Source organism: Schistosoma haematobium, chromosome 4 (genome assembly GCF_000699445.3).
Source record: "Schistosoma haematobium chromosome 4, whole genome shotgun sequence".
Classification (NCBI taxonomy): domain Eukaryota; kingdom Metazoa; phylum Platyhelminthes; class Trematoda; order Strigeidida; family Schistosomatidae; genus Schistosoma; species Schistosoma haematobium.
In genome coordinates this window covers 46759045-46771736 of record NC_067199.1, presented here as the reverse complement: position 1 = coordinate 46771736, position 12692 = coordinate 46759045, and the positions used below count along the sequence as shown (strand labels likewise).

The following is a 12692-nucleotide window of genomic DNA, read 5'->3' as shown; positions in this document are numbered from 1 at the left end:
ACTATTATTATCAACAGTGTTGAGATAATTAAATTTTAACAAAATTAAATGTAAAATAGAGTTAAAAGATTTAAAACAGACAAATGAAAATAACAATGATTGACAACTATTCATATAGAATAGTGAACACTTAAAAATGTAATATAATTAAGCATAATTATTGAGATTGAAAACTGATCAATGTAAAATCACCGTTGAAAAACTTAAAAGCACTGGACTTCTGTTTCGTCTTAGCATGGGATTCCCCAGAAGTGTACATTGATGACTATTAGCTGATTGGTTGACACGTGAGAGAGAGAGATTGAGAAAACGAATCAACTTGAACACTACTCAATTTAATCCTGATTGCCGATTCTGAGTAATTTAAGAGAATTTATGCATAAATAGATGACTAACATGACCACAATGCACAAACAGTTAGAAGAATATAATTATGTACAAACTAGGCATTAGTGTAGAAAAATAGGTTACAAAAGGTTACGCTTAAATCACAATAGCTTTGGAACAGGAAAGGGTGTGATAGCGTACCATACACCAAACTAAAGCTTGTAGTTTGATGAATGACCTAGTGACAAAACTAAATGTTAGTAAATTACAGGCTTTGAATGGAGTGAAATAAAGTCATCAAAAATAGCTTCCATTGTTCATCACGGCTTCTTTATTACTCTGTTCACATCACATTCTAAACACATTAGTTTCAAAATACGACAATGAAAGCCCCCTCAAACTTTCGATCTACCTTTCCATTTTTGGATTACCTACACTAAAAAATTATGTGCACGAATTGTCCTAACAGATTGTATTTAAATATTGCATTCGACATAATCTATAATTAAATGTTTCATAATGGAAATCGCTTATCGGTTAATTACGATTGAAAAAAGGTTTAAGAAGAGCAATGTATAATTCATCTCAGTTATCAAACTGTCGATCTTCTCAAATTTTTACTGGCACAAAGTAAAAAGAAGGAAAATCTAATGAGATGTTGACATAATGAAATATAGGCACGAAAATATTTATAAAGTCCTGGGTTCGCTCCCTTGAAGTATCATCAGTGTCGATTGCTAGAGAATTCTATACTAATTGTAAAGTTGCCAAGCGCTGCGTAAATGTCAAGTGTACCTTCAATCTAGGTTAACCAGTGATGGATACCATATGCTAATCAAACAAACTACTGGAAAATATATACATCTAAAAATTATGCTGCAAAAATTACATCAAACATACTGTAGATTTACCTCTAGAGTTTAAAACTTTAAAGATAATATTGGATGTTCCTTTATTCGTGTATCAATAAATTTATTCGACAAATCATTTCAAATATAAATTTGCTACTAAATATTATCACTAGATATTATCATCTGACCTTTTCAGTAAATCATATACATATTTAAACCATACGATCATTACTTTGTAGTCTCAGTCCAAATGCACTGTACGAATCCGTCGACAATTAATAACATGGAACTAAATCACTAGGAATAGTTGGAACAGTCATTCACTAATAATATGAATATGTCAATTACGGAATATTAATAATTTTGCTTCACATCGATTATATCACAATCTATTAACACAATGTATAGCACTAAAATATTTGATTTACCTAATTCAATTTCAATTTCTTTTCCGAGTGTATAAGTTGATTTCCCAGACGTAGATGTGTTCGACGTAGTAGTAGTAATGGTTGTAGTAACAGAAGTGGAGGTAATACCAGTTGCATTAGTTTGATCAGCTATCGAAGGTGAAGAATCATGCGTGTTGGGTGTAATGAACGTTGAGGTTGATGACGTCGTTGATGATAACAGATAAGATGATGATGAAGATGATGAACGAGGTTGTTGTGAACCAGAATAACCCTGAATTTTCCCCAATGATAAAATATTACAAAATAAGATGATTTACGGTGAATCACTAAAAATTAATTATATTGGCAAATATTCCATGTCATGCACTACTGACAATTTATCGTTCAAATTATTTGTGAGTGCCACAATGAACCTCAGGAGTTATGCAAATAAATGATCAAACTGATAACAAGTGGAATATAAGCAATGTGAGATAAGAGAATAATGCAAAAATAAGTAGCTATGCAAAACTAGACGAATGAGGTTGTAGGATGTTAGATTTAGAATAATGCAATACTCAATGCAAAAGGATCGGTCTATACTGAAGTTGTTGATCAAGTTTTAACACGCAGAAAGTTTTTAACCAAAGATTACAATTGCCTCATAGGCACCAACAAATCAGTGGTCGAGTGAACTGAGTTGTCTTCACTTACTACAGTCTACTCTCACATCAATTCTGATAGGATGTCTGAGCAGACGTTGACTAGGCAAGCGTTACGCAATCTTTAAAAAGTGTCCGAATCTTGTCAACTAATTAAACATTTGTATCAAGTTCTACTGACTCGGGGTCAGCATTTCATTTCCGAAATTATATGGCATAATTATATTTTATTCTAATTTACAGTAAACTTTACGTGAAATGTAACCTCATCAGGCCAAGGTGTGAGTTACATATTACGATTCAAATGCTCCGGTCTTGAAGGCGAAATTCTAGCGAAAATTTAAATTGTTTCGAGATTATAACGGCTGTTTTACTTTTCCAGTTATGACATACAAACAAAGATTTCATCTTTGCTCATAAGCAGTCTTCTCAAATAGTTTGCAACATATATAAGAATGCAGAATCATTGATACTTTGAATTGGATTTTCCTGTAATGATCAGTAACAAAATGTATTTCAAATAAGCGAGTCCGTTGTGGTTAATTTTCAACTGCTCGAGGCTCTCATACTCACATCTACTATCCAGCCTTCATACAATAATAACTGCCAGTCGTTCGTACTCGATACTACTTTAAGGAATCATGAGAGGAGGTATATAACTTGGTTTTAGTATTATTCACCATGATTTATGGTAGATAATCGTAAAAACATCTCACTCTAGTAAAGTATTTCTTTCATTTCCTAGGAATTTCTTCAGGCATTCCGATAAGTAGCTTGTCCCATCAGGTAAATAATTATGCTTAGAATTTTACTTAATGAATAATATCCTAATACAAGACCTATTATTCAAAGGACACTGTTACACAAAGAAATACAAAATAATTAATCTACAAAATACAAACGGCTTTTATCAACATCTTACCAAAGTAATATGGACATATACATACATATGTTGCCTAGCCTCACCAAAAGACGATAGATAGGCCAGCATAACGGAAAACTCGAGGCCTTATGACTTATACACAGACGCTGATCAAATTTGTACCAAAACCCATATCTGGAAATATTTTATTTCTTCAGACAACTCAATCCACCAGAATCTGAATGCACTATTTTATCTTTAAAGCATCATACAGATGGTGGTAATACGAGTTATCTATACTCATCTTTTGAAAACTCGCATGATTCTTATTACTTAATATCACCCGTAAATCAAGACACGACTTCTAAAAATATACCAGATTACATAGTAGATGAACCTTTTTAGTGATAATCGCTTACAATTAAGGAGCACAGTAGAGTATTTTTGGCAATGTGTACTTATATTTAAACTTAAAACAACCGGTTGAGTGTTTACTTGCATTACATGTGAAGTATTTTAGCTAGTTTGAATTGTTTATCTAAACTGTATATCTGATTGAAACTGTCTGTTACGTAATTCGGTCTGAAGAAAATTCATAAAACGTCCAATACATCAACTTCAATAGGAAGCGCTATGTGAGACCTAGAACAACTTAACAAAACATGAAGGTACTGTGATTTAAAAATTCTCTGTATGAAGAATACAGCGCAAGCAAGTATCATCAAAATGTGACCTCGTTCGCTTGTGTAGTCGTCTAAGCCATATCAGAAGGAAGTTAGCAAGATGAGTAATATAAGACGCCGGATAATATAATAATAATGGTGGGTTGAACTAAAAGTCAAGAATATGATTCGAAAACGGGGAGTAAAAAAGTAGGCATAAAGAAATTATGACACGAAAGATAAAGATTACACTCATCTGCCTCTCTTTGAGTGATTTCAAGCCATTTAACCTAAAGTCTCTGACCATTGGCTATAGTAGTCAATCCCATCCTAACCAAGTAGTCAGTATCTACCAACATGGCTCAGATCAACGGTCGACGACTTTATGGACTGACTCCATGTCTTGATTTGTTTCCCCTGGCTTTTGTAACCTGTCCCTACAAAAATAAACGTCGTATGTCTAGGTAGACAGTTTGTAAGCAAACTTGGTACATATCTTAACCACCTAAGTCGGCGAACACTAATCATCTCACCAACCGATTTTCCATTGTTGGTTAGGGTTCCATATATAACCTCATCACTACTCGTTCAATGACACTCGTGACCAAACCCTAGCGAATTTTGAATGTTCTTTATTTATAAAGGCCAATTTTTTACGTCAATAAAGAACAAGGGGGCTGATGAGAGATAAAATCGTTCTTTAGTTGACAGATGATTGTCTCGCCTTCAACGAAAGTGGCACTAGCTACCAAAAATTAAACGAAATTTCTGAACCAGAGGAGAGATTTTGTCAGGCATCAACTCTTCAAGGTTGACGAAAATTTTGCGATAGTTTGAACGAACGAGATGTGAACAAGTCCTCTAAATACTATAACCAACAGACATAGTCTGAAGTAACGATGAGAGTTAAACAGTATAGAAACTGGATAATGATCTCAACGTTATCGAAATTCGTTGAAAACCTAGTGTCTCGCTGACGGTAATTTATAGGACGTTTCCTTGATACATTCAAACTTTACTTATATCCAGTTAAAACTTCTAATTGTTTGTAGATAATTAAGCAGGTATTTAACTTCATTTAGCCGACTAAAACAACATGAACATTCATACGAAACTTAGAACTAAAGTAATTGAAGTCGAAAAACCACATGAGGAGCACACTAGCTGATAAATTAGGAAGGTTTAGATCTGCTTTGAACCAACACAAGAGTATTTAGACACAACGAAAAAAATTCGACACTATGTCCTTCAAAACAACACGTCGAGGTTTATGGTCTTTAGTGGTCTTCCGTCTTCACTGGTAAGAATCAGAGGTCGGTCGACCAATATTATTTCTTTCAACGTATAGCACTGTAAAGATCTGGTCCCTCTGTGGATGAGTCAACCTAATATGTTGATATTAAGCACTCTGGCTGATAATTCGAGCAACTCTCCACTCGATGCGAGAAATAGAACTCCATCTGTCAAGTTTGTTGCAATACGTAGTAGTTAAAAAACTCCGCAGCCGCACAACGGTAAGCGGCTGAACTGTCTTTGTTCGCCCGTCACCAATAAACGAGACTTTAATCCCAACCTTATTTTCGTTTCAGTATTGGAGTGCCAATGTTTACATCATGTAAGGGTGAGTAAAACATTCTCAACTGACTACAAACGATAGTCAAATGCATTCAATTAGAGCGTTTCCCATAAACCACAAGTTGTTATCAAAACAGTTTGCTCAAAGATTTAATTCCTCTTGTCCAACTTATATAGATTCACTAGAGACGTTTTGAACATTTGGCAAATGACACTTAACTATAAATCCTGCGGACTTTACAGTTTTTTTGTGACTAAATTGGGTGCTATTTAGACTGATAAATGAAAGATATAAGCATTTACGAATACAAAAAACTTGTGTACATTGTAACCTGTTTAACCTTTTTAAAAAACAATAAAGTAATATTAAAAATGAAAGATAGGTTTTGTTTGACATACCGAGTTGTTTGACACGTTTTCCATATCTTTAACGTAAACTTACAGCATCAAACATCCCACTTAACTCAATTACCATATTCTTCTTGATTTATAGGTAGCGCCATATTAGTTAACAATACGTCCTGAAAGTACAACCCACAGTGTAGGATTCAAACAACACAAAAAGCCAAAGTCTTTAATTTCGTGAAAGCGACATTTTTTAAAAAATTTTCCTGATTGTGTGGTATGTTGTTGTACTTTTATTTAGTAATCCGTATTCTTATATCATTTGTCTAACATTTCAATTCAACATTTCAATTTCAGTTTGGAAAGAACGGGAGGCTTGATGGCCTGTGTTAGTCTTGACAATGGTGGTCTCTCAGTCGATCCAACTTTCTTTTGAAAGAATCGACGGATGGAGCCTCAACCACGTGTTAAGGTAATGAATTCCACTCGTTGATGATTCGATGGGAAAGTCGATAGTCAGCTGACAAGTAATTTGTTTTGAGCTTGTGAACTTTTTTGGAGTGTCATCATAACTTCTCTGTTTTGGAAGACAAGAAAAATGAGGGCATATTAGGCGAAAATTTATCACTGAACAATTTTAAAACTGTAATCAAGCCGCCTCTAGTTCTACGATATGACAACGGAAAAAGGTTTAGCTTAGCCAGTCGAGCATCATACGGAAGCTATGCTATTCCGGGAATCTGCTTAGTTGCTGTTCCCTGAAACTTGTCCGGAAGCTCACTGTCCTTTTTTTGAGCAGGGGCTAGCCGCTTGTATGCAGTACTCAAGTTTTTGACGTACGAACACTGTATTCAAAGTCGAAAACGTTTTAGCGTTGACATGAACAAAAGCCCTACGTATTGACCATAAAGTTCCAAAACCTTTGACGGATATTGCATGGCAGTGCGCAGAAATATTTAAGTCTTGTCTAACGATAACTCCTAAGTCATTATATGTCTGGACGACAGGTAGCTCAGTGTTATCCATCGTGTATGTATCTGTACCTTGATGACCGATATGCATCACAACACACTTGGAAATATTTATCGGCAACTGCCAGGTTTGAGACCATTCAGATAACTTCTTCAGGTCATTTTGAAGTTCTAGGCTATCATTCTTACATCGTATCGTTCTCCATCTCTTGACATCGTCAGCATATAGCAAGACCGATGATGATAGGAGACAAGGAAAATCATTTTCATACAAGAGGAATTGCACTGGCCCCAAAACTGTACCCTGGGGCACTCCACTAAACACAGTTTCCCAGCTAGATAACTTTGAGTTCATCCCTACTCTTTGTTGACGCCCAACTAAGAAGTCTTTTATCCACATCAATAAATTGCCTCCAATCCCGACTTTTCTTAGCTTATATAACAGCCGGTTGTGCGGAACTTTATCAAAAGCTTTACTGAAATCAATGAAGGCGACGTCTACAGGTAGCTTTTGGTCCTTAAGAGGGCACCAGCTTTCACGAGCCACTAATAAGTTAATGAGACAAGAATAACCTATTCTGAAGCCGTGCTGCTTCTCCGAGAGGATCCGGTTTTTATCGAGATACTTAAACAGCTCCTTCCGAATAATCTTTTCTAATATTTTAACAACCACACTAGTTAGGCTAACGGGACGGTAGTTCTCAGGTTTGTGTTTCGTGCCTGTTTTGAAGACAGGACTTACTATGGCATTTTTCCAATCTTTCGGTAAGCGACCCTGCGTAACGGATAGGTTAAAGCATGTACTTAAAGGGCTTGCAACGAAGTTAGATAATTCCTTCAGTAGCCTAGAATACAATCCATCGGGTCCCGTGGATTGACCTATGTCAAGCCTATTTAGCAGACCAAAGACATGGAGTTCTTTAATGGTCACGCTATCCAGTGTATGTATGAGGGGATTTCTATGCGCTGACGGGAAGGGAGCTTCGACGGTATATACTTTGCTAATGTAGCTTGTGAACACTTGAGCCTTTCCAAGTATTGAGACTACTTAACAGGATCTCATTTACCTCACAGCTTGGACTGCGATAGACAAAACCAATCAGCGACTCTTTTGCCTTGTATTTCAAGCGGCAACTAACTAATTCACACGTCCAACTCTCATGGAATTCACTGTCGATAATGGTGAGTGGGATAGCATTCCTAATGAATAGAGCTACTCACCCTCCTTTACGCTTTTGTATTCTGTCAGCACTTACTAACGTAAAACCATCGAAATCAAGTTCCATACTATCTATAGACTGTGTCAGCCAGGTTTCTGTGACTGCGATTATGTCTGGCTTTGTAGAGTCAATTTGCACGATGTCATGCTCAAAACGAGTTTTTGGTTCAGAGCTTTCACTCTCCTTGATTCTATAAAAAACAAATGATCTGTCACTGTATTCAACCTTTGACTCCTCGACTACTTTTATGTGGACAGGATTCCCTTTTATATCGTCATGATGTTTCAACCTTACAACCTGTACCCAATGGTCAACGTTGCTTGAAGAAGCAGCCACAGTCGCGTCAAACATACTGTGGGATTCCAGGGGGTTGTCGACGATTTGGGAGGTCAGGTTATGTTTCCCGCTAAAAACCGATCGAGCCTCGCGTTTGCGGCTTCTAGGCGTTTCCTGCTGGATACCATTTAGAAGACGGGGGACAGAAGAAATTTCTTTTCTTGAGTTTTTCGTTGAGACAGACCGCTTTGTAGATTGTTTTTCCTCCTTTGGTCGATGTGAGTCAGCTGTTTCCGAGCTCACTTGAGTCTACTTTACACCAATTTGCGTGTTGACAGAACGAGTACTGCCCGATGCGTTCAAATCACGCTTTCCAAAACACATTTTTGCTGCATTTACAAATGAGATCGCCTCGGTTAGCGAGCTGTTTAGATCCGAACAGCACTGTTTACAGAGCCATACGCAACCGTTTTTACTGAACCGTTTAAAAGCCGCAGGCGTTAAGTTCGTGCAAACTTCGTGGTACCAGCCTTTGCACTCATCGCACTGCATGCTGCTTTCAATGGGATGACGACAGCCTGGACGTTGGCATTTACTTTTTTTGCACTGTCCAGTCATCAAACAGGAGTCTTTTTAAAAAAAGTAGATGCAATAATACTCAGAAACAAAAATGATTTATGTCCAAAAAAGTGGAAAACTGTAGATTGTTAGAACCGAAAGTACTAATAGATACAATGGAAAAAAAATACTTAAAAGTACCGACGACAAACTACTTTAGAAAGCGAAACGACAATCTGATCGAATACTTTAACTGAAATAAATTCAGTGAAAACAGTAGTCTTGATACGTAATAAACGATCGAAACAATAGAATACACTCAGCGAAGAAAAATACCACTGTCCTTTTAATTAGCACGCGTTAAGTTTTGTAGGCCACAATTAGTCAAATGGTTGCGGAGATAAAAAATTATGCCTCTACCTTATCAATCTTCGTGTTCAGTCACCACATATCACTTACATTCTCACTTCATAACCATGTATGCAAAAGCGCGTTCGTAAGAGAATAAATCAGATAATCCAATTATGTCAGACAGACTTTCTAGCTCTATATTGTATCCATATTGACTATAGCGTTAACGTAGCTTGTACTATTAAACTCATGTATCTGTCCTTGTTAGTTGTTCACCATGTATGGCTAGTGAAATTCACTGAGCCCTATCCAGCTCATACGGCAGTTGAGTCACTGAATGTGGAACATTTCATCGATCCTTGTCAAGGTCGCGCATCAGTTGATCATTAACCATGGTCTGACCCATGCGGTGGTGGTTGATCTTTCGCTTGTACCCACTCTAACTAATATATTTCTGTAATAAAGCCCTTGGTGTTGTATGGTCTTCCAACCACCTATAGTATCTTCACACGACGAAAGGGTGATACACGTTAGGTGATGACTGAGAGATGTGACTTCGAAATTAGCTGTTGGTCACAATATTCCCACCTAACTCGAGTAGGCCTCCAATTATTTGACATAGATCATCTACGTTGATGAAATACAACCATTACCTCAATATGATTTCTATGAAGGCCTGAATTTTGAATGTCTGCCAGATACAACTTAACTGAATATATGCAGTTTGTGTACAGTCCGTCCTAAATAAAGTCTGGTTCGACCTTTACTTTTCCGACTTCATCTAAATGTCACATTTCACACTCCTCGTTTCCTTATTATTTGCCTACTGTTTGTGTAAATTATGAAGTGTACGATTCAAAACATACTTCTAATTTCACACTCATTTTTAACGTTTTATCAATGTGGTAATTCGACAGAGTATATGAGAAATTTAAGAGCACCCATAATTCGTTCGTATCATTCAAAATAGTCTCCATAAGAACGTCACTTTAATCAACACACCAAACCAAAACGCGTTCGTCCAGTTTCCGCAGCCTAGAGGAGAATTACTGTTTCGTCCAATGTTTGGCTTTTAATCCATGTAGACCAACGTCTAGTCAGTATTTGCGGTTACTCCATAAATGTTATATACTTTATCAGGCTGTTATCTCGTAGCATTTACATTCTTCTTCAAATTATCGTCCATGACTTATTGAACGTGTTCTCTACGTGAGGATCAGAGCTTGTAAGTTGATGGAGGGTGAGAAAATGAAACAGTGCCACGAGCACGATATCCAACACGAATTTCTAATGCTCTATTTATCTAACGGAAGGTCACTCATCCACCTCTTGAGTCACTCCTACGTCGAAAAAGAACCTACTTCAAAGAAAGAAATAAGTAAAACCGGTCAAAACTCAAGAATCCCTCCACTTTTTGTACTAAATAGTCCGATACATAAGGAAATATACAACCATAAGTGGTAAATCCTCGGTTCCTCATAAGTGTCCGACTTCTAGAACGGACTGGTAATCTGGAAGAAAGTAGACATATTGGGCACGAAAATGCAGTAAAACGGAGGGTTATTTTTTCCAAGAAAAAAACACGTGTAAACCTGTCAGAATTCGGATTCATCGCCGAACTCGGCCAAACACATGACTGTAAGTTTTCGATGGCCGCCTTTTGTAATCTAGCTTGTAACCGCGGGTATACAGAAAGTGTCCGCTGACTAGGAAAGTTGAAAAGCGGTAAAAATACTAAGAGTCTCAAAACGTGGTAGGTTTCTTAGGGTCACCGACATAAATGTAGTCTTAGAGATTAATGTTTAGATGGGCTTGATGTCAATACGCATGTCAGAGTAACACTATATTTCCTAGAACCATCTTGGAATGGGATTTGTTTGCACCTTAAACGGGTGCATGTTCTATTAGTCATGAGTATCGTTATGGAGATATTACAGTCAGGTATGTGGTGTGGGTTACCTATATCCACATAAGTAATATATAAAGGTGGTCAGGTATAGAATGTAGGTTGAGGAGGAAAGAACGAGAACGGAATGCAATTGGTATGGAAACGCATGAACAGTGAAATCTAAGACAATGAAATAATGCTTGCAATAAGAACAACCATGTTTGATATGATGGATTGATATTTTACAAATTAACGAGTTACTATATGGTTTTCAAAACATATTGAGATGCTCTGTAATTTTGTGCGCAAATACATTCGATTGTCCCCACTGGTTTTCTCGTTCTACTAGAAGGTCTACTACGAGACGTCGTAGTCTATTAGTTAAATGCGTGACCTAGAACTCGGTAGGACGATACTTTGAGAGTAAGGTGATTTCCATGATTTTATGTGAATGACTGACAATGATTGGTTCAACGGGAGTTCAGTTGTGAGAGCCATGCTGTAAAGTGTAGTGCTAGTTATTAGTTTTAGACCATAATATATCTTATTCTAGTTTTCGGACATTCCATCTATTCACTCTACTTGAGTCATATTTTGACCTTGTTAATTATTCGCTTATCAGTCTTGACTGTTTTTATATGAGCGTATATGTGTGTGCCCTTCTTATCCCATTAATCACATGTCTGTAGCTTTATTTTGTCTGACTATAAATATTGAGTAACGCTTGACTAAAATGGAGTTTGCTTCTCAGCCATCTTCCCTGCGTGTCATTTTGCTTTGCTCTGTTTCATTCGCTTCATATACAAAGTATATGTATGCACTGATCAATTCTCGTTATTCGACTTATTTAATTCCGTTATTGACCAACGCGATTAAGTCGACGATTATATACGAGAATAGGCGATAACAAACATTTATACGATCTAAGTAGGAGTCAGATCCACGGGCCACTAAAAAAGTTAATGATCTGATCAATTAGCGGATCAGTAATAGGTGGATGGTTAGAAACAACTTTTTCTACAAGCTATTGAGGAGTATTGTGTTAAAAAGAAATTTATAGTGAACTGCATATTCGAGGATTTTTGTAACGACAAAATGAAAATCATATTTTCTTTATTTGAAACACTATACATCTAGCCACATTTATAATCAACACCAATTGTTTTCTGTATCAATGGTAAAAAGCGAATGTAAACATTTTGTTGTACTAAATCATACACACATTGCTATTATAATACTGTAAGGATGGGTATTTTTGGACCAACAGGCTGTAAAAAGACTGGTAAAAGGGGTGTCAGATATATTCCTCAAGCTGACGTCTAGTTAAATAATATGTATAGTTATGAGTTTGTTGACGTCTATTTCTACGACATATCATCATCACCGGTTCCGAACCTGCGGATGAGAAGAACCTGTGTTGTTTGAATGAACTAATGATTCCTTTGTACTCGTTGAATGCTTGATTTCGAATTCCGAATACAATACATTCGTTCATGCTTATCTAGTACTTCTTGATCCCATTGCGTTATTTCTGGGATTCTTAGTTCGTACTTTAATTCAAATACTCTTAATCATCATATTGGCGTCGCGATTGAGCCTGAGATGGAAGGGTTGGACATACATTCAGATTTTGACGCTCTTGAGGATTACTTTGAAAGGTTCGAAGTCTGGGCTATGACCAAGGAAGATGATAAGGATGTTATTATTGTAGCACATTTTCTCACATTCATCGGAACAGAAACATATAGCGTTTTG

The 12692-nt window shown here is 36.7% G+C and overlaps 1 protein-coding gene across 2 annotated transcripts; it reads right to left on the bottom strand.

The window, feature by feature from the left end:
• Positions 1-159: 159 nt before the first annotated feature.
• On the bottom strand, positions 160-6087 carry MS3_00000524 (uncharacterized protein). 2 transcript variants are annotated; one of them, XM_051208256.1, is made up of 3 exons: positions 5728-6087; positions 1607-1859; positions 160-354 (listed from the first exon to the last, which is right to left on the bottom strand). In XM_051208256.1, exons 1-3 carry the CDS (start codon positions 5749-5751, stop codon positions 269-271), a joined length of 363 nt encoding a protein of 120 aa, XP_051067177.1. In that variant the 5' UTR covers positions 5752-6087; the 3' UTR covers positions 160-268. The 2 variants fall into 2 exon arrangements, with proteins under 2 accessions (XP_051067177.1, XP_051067176.1); XM_051208257.1 differs by lacking the exon at positions 160-354 and adding an exon at positions 1220-1567.
• Positions 6088-12692: the final 6605 nt, after the last annotated feature.